Here is a 17,320-nt window from a genome sequence, read left to right as displayed (position 1 = left end):
TATTAGTTCTTTCATCTTTGAAAACTTAAATTTAATATTTTGTCTAAAATTACGAAAACCCCTAAAACATATTGACCTATAAACAGCGTTTTCTGTTTAGTACAGAAAGAACCATTTTGACATGGCGGAAAGTAGGTAAACGGCTTTGCTGCCATATATGATATAAACGTTTGGCTTTTCACACATTCTTAGCACACCCATACTATAACTGTTCATAGTGCCATAAAAAAAAAAAAAAAAAAAAAAAAAAAAACCCCAACCCCACTAAACCCCCCCCCCGAAAAAAACAATCCCCCCCCCCAAAAAAAAACCCCAAAAAATAAACAACAACAACAAAAAAAAAAAGAAAAGAAAAAAAACCCAACAAAACAACCGAAACAATTATTATTATTTTTTAAAAACAATAAAAAAGTGTATATCATTATTGGAATTTCTTTTTAAAAATCGTTATAACGATTTCTAAACCTTCGTTAATATGTCCAGTGTTAAGAAAAACAAGCTATAGCTGAATTACACTTGTTTTATTTGCTACATTAAATTTTATAAGGTGGGGAAAATATACTAATTTGCATAATTTCAAAATAACCCCTGTATGCAAACACAATGGCAAACTATTCTTGAGATTCAGTGGACAAATACATGGAATTATCAGTGCTATGACTTAAATGTATTGACACATATTTTAAAATTCATTCAGAGACATATGGCTGAAAAGTAAAGTTCAAGATGGCCGCCTTTTTTCACAATGGGTACCAATATTCCCCAAAATATAATAGACGACTTCGGAGTTCCGAACTGCCACATTCTAGAAACCGAAGCGGTCAAAGGTAAATACTTTCTAGAAATGGCTTGCTTACTTTCAAAGTACATTGCCGGTGTCTGCTAAATAGATTGTTCTGTAATTAAGACATGTATTGTGGCTAAATACTTCTTATTTGAATTTTGTAAATCTATAGTCCAGGAACCTTAAATCAAAATTAGTGTTAAACCTGGAAATAAATAGCACAGAACTGAATTTTTCAGGATATTAATTGCAGAATATCTATAGTAATAACATATCAAAAGTCCCCAAGTGTTTGAAGTGTGCTATCTTTACTACAAACGTAAATGCATATTTATCGTCCCATAACCTGATTACGTCAGTAACCAACTGTCATCTTCAACCTTTGAGAACCCATAATAAACTATAGGACCCCTGTCGCACGCACATTTTAAACATTTGTGATTGGATATTTGAAACAAAAATAAGAATACAAGTTTTTAATAGTACACAGTTAATAACAAAATTAAGAACAAACATGTTATTGTAGGCCTAAGTATATCCCTTTTTGCTTTTTGTTATGTTGAATTACAACGATAATTTAAAGTACTTATACATTTATACATTTTATTTAAATAAGTAAATAATGTGTATTTAATTATTAAGAGAAATCATTTAACATTTTTACGGGCCTAAATGTGCAGATATTTGTTTAGCGGTTTCAAATGAAGAAAAATAAGTTACATTTGATTAAAACTCACAATTTTCTTCATAAATCAAAACCTTTGTTTTGTCGACTTAACATTTTACAGTAGCATGGACTGCATTTCATATTACAATATGCAATGAATATTTTTCATATATGAAGCAATATAGGTTTTAAATGAAGTACGGTATATATTTTCAGGAATGGAAGTTGACGCAGAAATGATTAAAATTAAATGTTTTAGTTAGTACACACGATTTACACATCATCCATTCATTTGTATTGGGGGCGAGTGGTAAAGCGCTCGCTTGATCCGCGGATGGTTTGGGATCGATCCCCGTCAGTGGGCCCATCGGGCTGTTTTTCGCTTCAGCCTGTGCACCACGACGGGTACATCAAAGGCTGTGGTGTGTAGTCATTAATATAACGAGTACTCAGTTTCATGTCAACCTAACAACATTATGCTTTAGTAGATCCGATATTCTTTGCTCACACGCCGGAGTATTTTTCATTAACAATTTTAGTGATCTACAGACAGATGAAACTGAATCAGAGTTCTTGAAGAATGGCATTCCATCTTTCCCTAACAGAAAGATACAGTCAGAACCTCTTTATGATGTCTAGGTAAGTACAGAATGCAAACCTTGCATGTATCCAACAACGGACAGTTAAACAGCTTCTAAAATAAAATACAGAACCTTTAATGACATACGGACTTGATACATCCTGATATTTAACCTAAACGACTTGGCAAGAAATCAGTGTTGGGAAGTGCTCAATGGTTTTACTTTTACAACCTGGAGTGTTTAAGTTATTTGGTATGTCAAATTAGATTACGACTCCCAGACAGTCAAAGGTCGTAACAGGCACAACGACACTGAACGAAACACGTTTGAGGTCTTGTGAAGTTTGACAGTGAAAAGATACATAGGTTACTATCTATCTCCATATCAAGTGTCTAGTCAATAAAAGCCGTACTTTTTATTTTGTGAAGAAAACTGTGATTTTAAAAATGTACGTTTTTTTCTTCTGGAAAAGCTCCACGTGTTATCAATGTTCAGAACATTAAAATAAAGAGTGATTATTGTAAGCTCTCATATTACAAAGTATCCATTATGTGATTTTCTATAATATATATATAATCGAAGTTTTTTACATTTGGGGGCCCTAAAAGCTATTTTAGCCACGAAATCGTGACATCATCGTAAGCTATGACGTCACTATGGCGTGTGTTAGTGACGTCACAACCTACGACGGTTTTACGATTTCGTAGCCCTAAGATAGCTTCGAAAATATGGGCCCAGGCCTGTGTGAATAATAACGATGGGACACAAGTGATTTTTGTTTTTTAAATCTTCATTTATATTTTCAGGCCCGTAGCGGGGGGGCCAGGGGCCCCCCCCCCCCCCCCTAATTTTGTCAGGTTTTTTTGTGTTTTTTTAATCTTTACATCTCGACCGTTTAAACTTGCTGGAAACTACTCTCAGAAGGCAGAAAATGCTGTTTCAGAAACCCTATACTTCAAAATTTAATCCCCCCCCCCCCAATACCTCGTGCCTTCAGCGCTCATTCAATTGCCCCCCCCCCCCCCCCCCAATAATGTCCACCCTGCTACGGGCCTGATATTAGCACATAAAACCCGTACATTTTCGTCGTCAAGTAGGGCAGCTCATGTCCCTCTCGCTAGACTTTTTAACAAACACTTCCAAAGTCCCCATATCAGAACTGCAACAGCAATATTCACTTATTTCATTTTCCTTCTTTTTGTTTGTGTGTGGACACGTGTTTGAATACGCACACTTGACTAATTTGTAAATAGCCCACAACAGATGATCCGCTTAGTTCATGAATAGGAAGGAAGGAAGGAAGGAAATATTTTATTTAACGACAAGGCTGAAACATTTTACACGATATAACACGCGTCATCTTGGTATCAAGACACATTTTCATATTTAATAATATGTGGTCCTGATAATCCTGATGTAGTCCGATTAGGTTCGGGGAATGCAAATAAAAATGCATATTGTGATTAATTGTTATTCCATTACATTTTAAATCAAATAAATCTTTTTAAAAATACTTTATCTTAATAATTAATATCAAAATGCATTTGTTAAATGTAACCAGCCCGTACAATTATCATCGAAAATGTAATTGTTAAGTAAACTTGCAAAAGAAAAGCATTTGTTTATCGTTTTTAAATTACAAAAAAAACCCACCACCCATACAATTGCTTTTTTTAAATCTTGTTTTCTAATTTATATGAATCATGTAATCATTTTGCTGTCTCCAGTTTATTTTATTCTTTATTTTTAAAATCCGACAGCAGATGTCTAAACTATGCACGTGATACCATAGTGAACTCACTAAGGTAGATAACGAAAATGGGTTACATGCGTAAACAGGTTACATGACAATAATTATACATTTATGTCTGTAGCAAAGTCAGCACACCCCGGAAACTTGGGGACTTGTGATATGTTGTTACTGATTATGTTTTGAAAGGGGAGCGGGTTGTAGCTCAAGCGGTAGCGTGTCCGCCTGTGAAGCAGTCGGTCATCGGATCGATCCTTCTCAGTAGACCCATTTGCAGTTTGGGTTATTTTCCGTTCCATCCAGTGGTCCACAACTGGTTCATCAAAGGCCGTGGTATGTGCTGTCCTGTGGGAAAGTGCATATAAAAGACCCCTTGCTGCTTATCGGAAAGAGTAGCCTATGTGGCGGCAGCGGGTTTCCTCTAAAGAAATATGTCAGAATGACCATATGTTTGACGTCCAATAGCCGATGATAAGATAAAAATCAATGTGCTCTAGAGGCGTCGTTAAATAAAACAAAACTTTTTACTATCCTGAAAACCCCCAGCTATGTACTATTTATTTCCTAAATAAACCCGAATGTTCCTGGACTACTATTATGAATAAAATGTGAAAAACATTTGTTTCTACCAGAATATTTATAAATTTATTGATTTGTGAATGAAGGTTCGGGGTTTGATTTTGTTTGCCACATGGTGTTTATTATTTATTAAGTGTCCTTACTGGCGAGTGTGAAGGGGCTGTTTTGGATGTGTGTCGACCCCCCACCCCACCCCGTGCAACTTTAAAAAAAGAATTTTCCAGCTAAGCATGTCTCCACACACACACACACACACACACACACACACACACACACCCGAGCTGTAAACTTCGCTTTCCATTCTAGACACACACACCCGCTAAAATGTCCTCGCCATACGCCTGTCTTAACCCTTTAACGCCCAAACACACGCCTGTCTTAACCCTTTAACGCCCAAATAAGCGCATACTTTATAAGCACAGACACTATTCATATATTTCTAATGAATAAATACTGAGAATTTCCATATAATATTATACCCAATATCATCAAAATGAGTACAATTTCCTCGAATGATTTAGATTAAACTTATATTTGAATAGAGCAAATAATTTAAATCTGTACTCTGTTGGGTACAATAGACACAGTAACATGTGTGACTTGGAAGCTTTTTGTCTGCACTGCTGTTACATTGTTCTTGTGTTGTATACAACAAACAAAAAATAAAAATAAATAAATAAAAATATTCAAATAAATTCTCTGCAACAAATATTTAAAAAATCAGATGTAATAATTATTGTTGTACTCATACAGGCCCGTAGCAGGGTGGACATTATTGGGAGGTGGGGGTGGGGGTGGTGGTGGTGGGTGGGTGGAAATTGAACAAGCGCTGAAGGCGCGAGTTATTATGGGGGTCCAGGGAATTTTTTGAAGTATAGGGTCTCTGAAATAGCATTTCCTGCCTTCTGAGAGTAGTTTCCAGCAAGTTTAAACGCTCGAGATGTAAAGGTTATAAATATATAAAAATCCCAAAATTACAGGCCCCTGCACCACCCCCCCCCCCCCCCTCGCTACGGGCCTGTCATAGGAGTACAGCCCGATAGACTCATATGAGTACATTTGAAAAACATTTTAAAATTTAAAGTGCTGTTCCAGACCAGACACTAAAATTTCAAATTCCACAATTAAGCTTAAGCTTAATTAATTACAATACTATTTTACGCCGATATGTAAATCAATAATTATGAAAATGACCCATAAAAGTATTTAAAAATAACTCCCGTAGAGTACTGCCGGAAACGAACGAATAAAATTATTCTACTCGGTAAAAATATTTGCCGTGACGTCTTTAAGGGAACTCGCTTCACAGGAACGTACCGCAATATGACGACTGGACTAATATTTGTGCAACACAACTAGTGCCATGTCAGTTTGAACCGGAACGTCTTCTGAACAACCTGACAGGTAGGGCCGCCACGAGTCCAAAATATTTGACTCGAGTAACAGGGCCGTAGCTAGGATTTTTTGTTTGGGGGTGTGGGGGTGGGGTGTGGGCGTGGGGGGTGGGGGGGCAACTGAGTAGTTAATCGTCGAAAACTCCTTAAACAGTTAAGAAGATAATTGCCCCCCTTGTCTCCCCCCCCCCCCCCCCCCCCGCTTGCTACGGCCCTGAGTACTTGAGGGTCAAACGCGACCCGGACCCGAGTACTCGACACCTACACTAGATGATGATGGTATTAAGGAATAAAGTTAAATGGCATTATGCATCTTAATTCCAGCGCTGAACATAGATGTCAAATCATGCCATTGGTTGATATGTTCAGTGTTGTGACGGACGGACGGCCAGTTTAAAAAGAGAAACTAGCGCATGCTCTTATAATCACTGTGCAACTTATATCATTGATTAACTACTGCTGACATCATTGTCCTACATTGTCCAATATATTATAGTCGATGATTGTATTCCACCTTGCTAGACTCGACCCGTGCCCGAGTACTCGTGGAGACCCTACTGACAGGTGGCGATAAAAATGGTCGTGGGAGACAGCTTACCACTGCATGAACAGTTTTATTCTTGTTTTGCCCTTTAGCTTTTCGTGCGAATTATATTGATACACTATATGTTTTAAAGTCCGAACCAAAATGTTAACATCTACAATAAACTGCTCTCCTACTTTAGCTTTTCGTTAGATTTTACCCACATTTTGTCCAGACATAAATCTTAAAAAAAAACCCCAAACAAAACATTACAATGACACAGATTCCACATACTAGATGATAACTATGCCACCTATGTCGACTTCGCTGAGATCACATAGGGCAAACAGCATGCAATTTTGTGCTGGCTGCCATTTTGACTTTTTATGGAATACTTTTATTGATATGACTTAATCTAACATCGTCATAACATGTTATGATATAAAAGCAAACGTGATGACGTCATATTATTATTATTTTTAATTTGTTTTGTTTAAAGATACCACTAGAGAACATTGATTTTTATATTCATTGCCAGGTATGTCACATACTTTGGAGGCTTTAACCCCTCTTGAAGAGTAGGCCTATTCCACAAAAAAGCAAAATGGCAGCCGGCAGAAAACTGCATGTATTTTGCCCTATGCGATCTCAGCGAAGTCGATACTGGTGAAATCGTTAGTCTCATGTGGAATCGGTGTCACTAATGTTTTTTGGGTGGTTTTTTTACAACTTGTGTCTGGACACAATATGGGGGAAATGTAATGCAATTAAAGGTAGGAGAGTAATTTATCGTAGTTGTTAACAGTTTGTTTCGGACTTAGTACCTGTGGTGTAGTAGAAAAGACAATAAATAACACTTGAATTCTACGAGTCAAGTGGACCCGATATCGGTCATTTTAAGGAATAAACAAAAACGACTTATAGTCCGTCCCATCCACCTATATGTTTAAAGTAAAATCCACATTATGAAAATAAAAAACCCACAAAACAAACCTTGTTCCCTATGGGAAGGTGTGGTAAAATTAATGGTTTAGGGATTTGTAAAGTTTTGTATTTATAGTTTGCCCCACATGGGAACGCCTTTTTTTTCATACTATGAAATGTTCTAAAAGTTGTTTATTTCTGAGTCGATAGTTTTCTAAGTTGCATACAACCAGACTGAAATTATTTCACCATCTCCTCTCTTAATAACCACTAACTTACTGTCCTGAACAAACAGCCTAGATAGCTGAGGGGTGTGTGTGTGCCCAGGTCAGCGTGCTTGAACCTTAATTGGATATAAGCACGAAAATTGATACAGCTGCCAACAACACACCGTTTAACCATAATAAACACAAAAGATGCAATGAACTGTAATGGTAATGGCGCTGGCTATCAAAATGAGTTACGTCACGTGTCAAATCATACGGAAATTCCCGAAACTGGTTCTGTTTTTCAGGGCAATATTTTTAAATAAAAATATAATTTTCTGTTTAATTTTTTGTTTAATTTTCTAATTATATTAAACAATATGCTGATTAATATAGCCCAATTCATCATGTACCTGGAACAGCACTTTAACGTTTATTTCATATAACCTTAAACGTGTTTAAAATGATGTTATTTATTCACAAACCATTTTTTTTTCTTCTGAATTCGTGCTAGTTTTGTAACGGGTATTAAAGGGTTAATCACCTACAATAAACCTATTTAGCTTCAAATGAATCTATAGCATTTGTCAGTGGAACTGTTATTATGGGAGTGGGAAAAAATGTGCTAACCTGAGACCCTTTTACCGTGTATTTCCATCTTTATGACCTTAGAGTAAGTTGTAGCGCATGTGAAAATGCGTAGTGATTTGTTTGTAATCCTATATAATTGTTTGATCGTAATGCTAATATGAATAAATATTGTTATCCAGATTCGGGCATTTTTCGATTAATTCGGGGAAAATCACCAGCTTGCCCCCCCCCCCCCCCCCCCAAAAATAAATAAATAAATAAATAAATAAAAATAAAAATAAAATAAAAATAAATAAAAATAAAATAAAATATAACAAATGGGAGGCCGTTCGCCTATTAGACTATTAAAATGTGTCCAGATTTTTTTTTTTACACACACACATACAGAGATAGACACACGCACAGACACACGCAGAGATACACACATACACACACAGACACACAGACACACAGACACACGCAGAGATACACACACATACAGAGACACACAGACACACGCAGAGATATACACACACACAGACACACGCAGAGATACAGACACAGAAACACACGCATAGACACACACACACACACACACACAGACACAGACACACAGATAGACAGACACACACGCACAGACACACACACACGCACAGACACATACACACACGCACGGACACACAGATAGACACACGTACAGACACACACACAGATAGACACACACACAGAGACACACAGATAGACACACACACATACACACACAGAGACACACACACACGCAGAGACACACAGATAGACACACACGCACGCACACACACACACACACACACAGACACACAGATAGACACACACGCACATACACACACGCACATACACACACACACACACATATAGACACACGTACAGACACACACAGACACACATAGACACACACGCACATATAGACACACACGCACATACACACACATACACACACGCACACACACACACACAGAGACACACGTACATACACACACACACACACACTCAGACACACACACACGTACATACACATACGTACATACACACACACACATACACACACACACGTACATACACATACACGCACATACACACCCATATACACACACGCACAGACACACACACACACGTACATACACATACACACAGAGACACACACGCACATACACAAACACGCACATACACACACGCACAGACACACACATACACACGCACAGACACACACGCACAAACACACACATACACACACATATACACCCACGCACATACACACACACACGCACATACACACACACACGTACAGACACACACACAGATAGACACACACGCACACGCACAGACACACACAGGCAGAGATACACACACATACACAGACACACACACAGAGACACACACACAGACACACACACATACACACACACACGCATAGATATATACACACACAGACACACACACATACAGAGACACACACACATACACGCAGATATACACACATACACGCAGAGATACACACACATACACACACACACACGCGCAGATATACACACACAGACACACACACACACAGAGAGATACACACATACACACACACACACACACAGACACACACTCACACAGAGGCACAGACAGACACACACACACACATACACGCAGATATACACACACATACGCACATACACACACACACACAGAGACACACACATACACACACACAGACACACACACACACACACACACACACACACACATATACACACACACAGACACTCACATACAGAGACAGACAGACACACACACACGTATACACACGCACACATTTTGCCAGTGTATGGTTTGTTAAGCATATTTCACCGAATAACATAGCTGCAACATGATTACAGGTTTGACCAAGTCTGAAAATAATTGATTTTGTATTCATTACTTTAAAGATACTGGTATATGCTGGTAATAAGAGATGCAGATATCACATTATTCATATTACATTGAAGATACTGGTATATGCTGGTAATATGAGATGCAGACATCACATTATTCATATTACATTGAAGATACTGGTATATGCTGGTAATATGAGATGCAGATATCACATTAAAGATACTGGTATATGCTGGTAATATGAGATGCAGATATCACATTATTTTTAATTATACAAGGATTTACTCGGCCTAGCTTTTCTTGTACGGTATCTAAAACGTATCTAAAGAGCGAAATCGGGTTTGATAAGCTTTTAAACAACGAGTTGTGAGAAAAATGGTATCAAACGGACACGTATGCATTATTCTATTTCTTACATATCCTCAAAAACCAGGATTTAAGAAAAGTTTAACATCTGTTTCGACTAAAACATATTTACAGCCATTGCACACGTAGTTGACTTACGCGTCACAGACACATGAATGTCAGGTTAACTATACGTCACAGTCTAATCGATTTCCATCGTATAGATTTTCATTGGTCGTATGACACTGGTGACCTGGTCATCACCAAAGACCAACCAGTAGTGACTGGAAATTGTTGACACACGTACATGTGTTAACAACCATGTGTAACCAAAAATAACGCATGGTGTTCTCACCAACGGGTGTGTAAGAATTTATCTTTATTACACACCAGTGTAAGATATTACTCATGTCATAACAATTACTCAATATCTAACTAGTGTAATATTGGCACACGTTTTATTTTTATTTGAATGACGTCGGCATCTGAATGACGTCACATAGCATATCTGCAATAAAATAAACCGGGTGCATGGCGCGTCCATTTTCGAAATATAGAAAACATTGAGTGCAAAATTGCTGTTGGAAATGTTGTTCAGAGCTTATTAACGTATCTAACCGTGTTTGTACAAAATGGTATAATTTAGAAGTGCACCATTACGAAATATGGCCATGAATTGAAACTGCGATAAGATATGCTGTTGTATTTGGGCCTATTGTGTACTAAGCAAATGTCTGTCGTCGACCTGGTACTAATTTGAGGGTAGTATGTACAAAATGACAGCGTCACATCCAGTCAATCCCATTCACTGAGCACAGGTTTTGCTGGTCCGATCAACAATTGTATATATGTGTGTGTGTATGTATGTGTGTATGTATGTATGTATGTATGTATGTATGTATGTATGTATGTATGCATGCATGTATGTATGCATGCATGCATGCATGTATGTATGCATGTATGTATGTATGTATGCATGCATGTAACAATTGTGTGTATGTTTGCGTGCATGCATGTATGTATATATGTATATATGTATGCCTGTATATTACAGGTGACGCGACTACAAACATTGACTGCCTGGATAGTGGAAATCCCGGGGGAAATGCGAGCTTAACCTGCACGATTACTGGCACAATAGTTAATGGAATCGAATGGTTAAGACCTAATGGCGGAGCACCACACGAGGTTGTATCATGCAATGTAGTTAACACTGAGTGTGAATTAACAGTTACTGGCTACGCTGGCGCTGTTGTGTCACCCACACAGAATACACTTATAATACACTCTTTCAACCCTACAACAGATGCTGGAGAATGGAACTGTCGTGATGGTTTAGATGGAATTCCATCTAAATGTAGCAAGACTTTCATGTGTAAGTAAAATGCGTGTTATACATAATCATAAAATATAGGTAGAATACTATTAACAGGTTTTAAACTGGATCTCCCAAAAATCTATATGGCGATATTTAATAAGAAAATCTTCATCCAAATTGACGTTTCTTTTAGCTAAACAGCAAAAAAATGGTGGTTCATATAAAAACGACACTGGAGTTTTAAGTATTACTCTGCCGATAACTTACCTTTGATGTGAACCAGATTGGTCCGACCAAATATATCCACTATATCCACTTTCTGTAAGTAGTTTGCAGCATAAGATTCACGACGACGTCTATACACTTGGCATCTTCCATTAGAGCGAGGAAACAAAAAAACAAACAAAACCACAAACAAAAAAACAACAAGAAAAAAACCCACCCCAGACCATACACTTCTGCATCACAGTTGAACGCATACTCTGTGGACGTGACGTCGGTAATGTCATAGCGGACGATGCTGTTGAGACAAAATGACACCTCTTATCACAGCGTTTTGCGTCAGACATCATTTTAGTCAGTAATACGTCGTATCGTAACATGGCTTCTGAGTGTATAATATAAACTGTTTTCAAGAGTCCTTATATGTCATAATCGTGGTCAAGTAACTTGTTTACCAGAACGCCATGTCAGTCTGAAAAATCAGCATATGACTAGCATTATACCAGTCATGGACAACGGTTGCAATGGTGTATCACTGATCTACAAATGGTTTATTTACATTGGTGTATACACGTTAACCACTGATCTAAAAAAGGTTCATATACAATAGTTGTATACACGTTAACCACTGATCTACAAATGGTTTATTTACAATGGTGTATACACGTTAACCACTGATCTACAAATGGTTCATATACAATGGTGTATACACGTTAACCACTGATCTAGAACAAGGTTTATTTACAATGGTGTATACACGTTAACCACTGATCTAGAAATGGTTCATATACAATGGTGTATACACGTTAACCACTGATCTACAAATGGTTCATATACAATGGTGTATACACTTTAACCACTGATCTAGAAATGGTTCATATACAACGATGTATACACGTTAACCACTGATCCAGAAATGGTTCATATACAATGGTGTATACAAGCTAACCACTGATCTAGAAATGGTTCATGTAAAATGGTGTATACACGCTAACCACTGATCTACAAATGGTTCATGTAAAATGGTGTATACACGTTAACCACTGGTCTAGAAATGGTTCATATACAATGGTGTATACACGTTAACCACTGATCTACAAATGGTTCATATACATTGGTGTATACAAATCAACTACTGATCTAGAAATGTTCATATATATAAAATGCAGAAACATGGACCTAACATATATGCTGTTTAAAACATTTTAAAAGAACATAGCAATTGAAAAATATATACTTTTCAAAAATTGTCAATTATAAGAATATGAGGAATATTGGGCATCTTGGTCCTGCTACCTTTAAACAAGACATGACAATACAATGTTCTAGAGGTATTTCAACACAAATGTGTTTTCTCTTTCGAAATTAGAGCATTTAGTTCACTCTTTCTTTCGTTCTTCCTCCCTTACCTTCTCTTTTCTCCCTTTACCATTCCCTTTAAATCTTTCTTCTATCTCTATCTTTACTGTTAACCCCACATATTAGAGGACTCCATGTTTTCATGTATCCATGCTTATTAATATTATTATATTGATTCTAATTAATATATACTGAACAAAAAAAGAAACTTCCGATTTGTACATATAGTATTTGTTGTGTTAAAGAATTAATTTTGTAATGAAATTATATAGCTAGTATTAGCCTTGAGCTGTATTATCAGGATTCATGAATTTTATCGATTATTTTTGCACTGTTAAACGTCGACAACGTGAAATTCAATTTGCACGTGCATGCATGGTTCGACATGTCCAGTGTAGTATTCGGTCAATTTGTTTTACTTGTCTTACTGACATTGTTGTCAAGTGAACGAAAACGCTTCAAAATTTGTAAAACAAATTAACGTTTTTTACATTGTAGCATTTTTAGTATGCCAAGAATACCCAATAATTTACGCGAACGGGCGATTAGCATGCTTGATGCTGGCATGTCGACAGAAGACGTTGCAAGGCATGTTGGGAGTTCTAGTCGAGCGATACGAAATCTTCGCGTAAGATTTCGAACGACAGGAAGCACCAACGACTTGCACGTCGTGGACGTCCGCGTGTTACAACGCGTGGTCAAGACCGCTATATCATGAATACGCATTTGCACAATCGATTCCAAACTACTACTGCTGCTAACACACCTGGGCTTCATAATACCGAATCAGTGGGCAAACTGTTCGTAATCGTCTGCGGGAGAACGGTTTACAAGCACGACGTCAAAATCGTCTTAATTGGGCACGTGTACACACTCGTTGGATATGGCGACGCTGGAATACCGTTCTTTTTTCGGATGAATCCAGATTTTCTTTACAACGTGGTGATGGCAGGGTGCCCGTCTACCATATGAGAAAAGAACGCTATGCTGACTGTTGTGTTCTTGAACGAGATCGTTTCGGGGGTGGGGGTTGTGTCATGGTCTGGGCAGCCATTGCCCATGGTTATCGTTCACCACTAGTCGTCATTGATGGCAATTTAAATGCTCAACGTTACCGCGATGACATTCTCGCTCATCACGTTCCATAACAACGCCAACATCTCGATTTTTCAGCATGATAATGCCACCTCTCGTACAGCTAGAGACAATGTAAATTTTCTTAGGACAAATAACATTGATTTCATTGATGACTGGCCCGCTAAAAGTCCTGATCTCAACCCCATCGAGCATGTCTGGGATAATCTGGACAGACGATTGAGACGTCGTCCCAACCCACTGCTAACGTCAACGAACTTCGTCAAGCGCTCATTCAGGAATGGAACAATATTCCACAGGCAGAAATCAACACTTTAGTCAATTCTATGCAACTGCGATGCACTGCAGTGGTCAATTCAAGAGGTGGTCATACCCCTTATTAAGTGGGTGGTTTTGTTTTTAACCCCTACCACACTTGGTCAAAATTTCTCCCACTTTCTGTTTACCTATGGCCATGATTTTTGCACCAAACAATGCATCATGGAACACTCTTTAAACGCATATATAACAATTATTCCCCCGGTTGTTTTCATCAAGTTATGTTCAAGCAAAGTTAGCGGAAGTTTCTTATTTTGTTCAGTATATATTTATAATGATCATATGTACTTATAACATGGATGCAAGGTAGTGAAATCAGGGCCCCTATCCCTGACACTATCATATTTGTGTCTGTGGTCAATAAACTTCTTTAAAAACCCCAAAACAAAACAAAACAATTAGTAGTGGCTATATATACGGTTACCCTATATACAGGCAAAAATTATACAGATATACTGGAAAATGTGCTAACTTGAGACCATTTTACCATGTATTTCTATCATTCTACCTTCAGAATTCGTTGTAATCCATGTAAAATGCTATTTGGCAGTAATGCTAATATGAATATAAATATTTTCATTAAGATTCAGGCATTTTCCTTTAATTCGGGAAAAATCCAATGTGCTCCTCTACAAAAATGGAAGACCGTGCGCCTACACACACACGCACGGACGCACGCACGCACACACACGTTTGATAGCATAACATGGCTGAATTATTATATTATATGAAATGGTAAACACCAAGTGCGAAGTGGTCAGGGTCCAAATTGATACAAAATTAGCAAACGGTCATAGTAAATAACATAACACTGGTACAATATGACTATACATTGAAACAACAGTCCTTTTTTTCGGTGCCACATTAAAACAAATAAAAAATCATGTTTACTATTGAAATGCTATACCCAAAGGTATTTTTAGGATATAAACCAATTTGATACCAACAAACGTTTAATTATTGAGATGTTCTGAGACGGTGAAATTGATATAATTCATTTTGGATACATACACATATTTAAAACACAAGCATAGTGGTTTGCATCACTTTCATAACACAATTTCAGAGACCTGCTTACCCTTTTACTAAAATAGATACTTTCTCTCTCTCTCTCTCTCTCTCTCTCTCTCTCTCTCTCTCTCTCTCTCTCTCTCTCTCTCTCTCTCTCTCTCTCTCCACAGTAATGTCCGGAATTGCTTACTTCAGTTGGTAGTTTACATTCTGAGCTCATTTTACTTTATTTTCTATTGTGTCAGATGGTCCAGATCTAAGCAGTGTTAACTTCAGTTCTGATACAAGTGTCGAAGAAGGACAATATCTGACTGTGGACTGCACTGCTGACTGTAACCCGCCATGTGACTACTCCTGGACACTGGGTGATAATCAACTTACAACAAGTCCTCTGTTAAACCTGACAGACATCAGCAGGAATCAGGACGGGAATGTCTACAACTGTACAGTGACAAACGCTGGACTACCTAAATCTATAAGTAAAAACTTTACACTAAGTATCTCTTGTAAGTATTTTACTAAATACCTTTTAGAATTGTTTAATTTTAGACATGCTTGCAGATCACATCGACGTATAGATAAACGGTTACGTTATTTGCTTGGATGTAAACGTTATGAGGTATTAAAATATATCAATGTTTCTAAATTGATGGAAACTCACCATTCTATCGAGACCGATATTAAAACGTCAGAAAATCAAGATGTATTATTTAACACGTCTAAAGTAAAACCTCAGAAATACAATTTTGTTTTAATATAAATACATACTGCATAAATGTTCTGTGTGTGTATGTGTGTGTGCGCGCGCGCGTGCGCGCGCACGTATATGTGTGTCTCTGTGCCTTGAATATATAATTAGCTTCTGTCTGGTTTATGGACCATTATACTGAATAAACTCTGTCCATCATTTTGACAGTGTCAGAAACGAATGAGTGAAGCTTTTCCATTGGCTAAATTATGCCGATGTCAAGTCTTCCAAGTTGGTCACAATGAAATGGTAATGTGTATTAATAAAAACATAGATAGTGAACCAGTAAAATTGCAGAATAGCTACAGACCGTGGTAGCAGTTTTGACCTTGTGAAAACGTTTCTTTGATTTGTGCAGATATTAGTTTAGTCAAAAGCGTTGTAGCAGTGAATGTTATTGTTACGTTACATGACAGTGTATATTCTAGATGATCCAGAGCGCATGTCTTTCTTAAGTGCAGGTGCTACATCGGGAATTGTGATCGCTGTTGTACTGGCTCTTGCTATTCCTACTGTTTTGGTAATTTACAAGAGGTAATTAAAACATTTATAAAATACACAGCCAAACTTTAATAACTAGAACTTGAAGGGGACGGCGAAATAGCAGATGGGACAGGTTTTTTCCAGCAGTAAGTTTAGCCAGCGGTTTGTCGCTAACGCTTGTCTTGGAAGACAGACTTTTATGCTACACATTAAACCGAATTACCATTTCTGGAACCACCAGTCAAAATGTCTTTGCAAACGTTTAGGAAAAAACGTCTGGCTGAACGTTGAAATGTTACTTTATTTTCGCTGTGTCATGCGCATACTTCAATTTGCAGACGACGTTAGAATGTCACAGAGATGAACAAATAAATGTTTACGTTTTGTGAACCCTAAGTGCAGTGCACATAATTGTTGAACAATCATGCTTTATGTAGTTATTATAATTGTAACCTTTGCTCCTGATGTGATTTTTCAGATACCGTTAATCTCGAACACTGTATATAGATATAGATATAGATATAGATACAGATACAGATACAGATAC

General features: G+C 37.5%; 1 protein-coding gene across 1 annotated transcript; it reads left to right on the top strand.

Annotated features, from left to right (window-relative positions):
- Positions 1 to 745: 745 nt before the first annotated feature.
- LOC121386119 (carcinoembryonic antigen-related cell adhesion molecule 6-like) lies at positions 746 to 16,834 on the top strand. The gene is made up of 4 exons (XM_041516917.1): positions 746 to 827; positions 11,274 to 11,594; positions 15,788 to 16,048; positions 16,719 to 16,834. Exons 1-4 carry the CDS (start codon positions 746 to 748, stop codon positions 16,826 to 16,828), a joined length of 774 nt encoding a protein of 257 aa, XP_041372851.1. The 3' UTR covers positions 16,829 to 16,834.
- Positions 16,835 to 17,320: the final 486 nt, after the last annotated feature.

The sequence above is a fragment of the Gigantopelta aegis genome, chromosome 12 (genome assembly GCF_016097555.1).
Source record: "Gigantopelta aegis isolate Gae_Host chromosome 12, Gae_host_genome, whole genome shotgun sequence".
In the NCBI taxonomy this organism is placed as follows: Eukaryota; Metazoa; Mollusca; class Gastropoda; order Neomphalida; family Peltospiridae; genus Gigantopelta; species Gigantopelta aegis.
Note: the sequence above shows the minus strand (reverse complement) of the source record. Positions and strands in the feature narration are given on the sequence as shown.

Coding starts and splice junctions, on each gene's coding strand:
- LOC121386119 (XM_041516917.1), top strand. CDS start 746: ATGGGTACCAATATTCCCCAAAATATAATAGACGACTTCGGAGTTCCG. Junction 11,595..15,787: donor ATGTAGCAAGACTTTCATGT/GTAAGTAAAATG, acceptor CTATTGTGTCAG/ATGGTCCAGATCTAAGCAGT. Junction 16,049..16,718: donor CTTTACACTAAGTATCTCTT/GTAAGTATTTTA, acceptor TGTATATTCTAG/ATGATCCAGAGCGCATGTCT.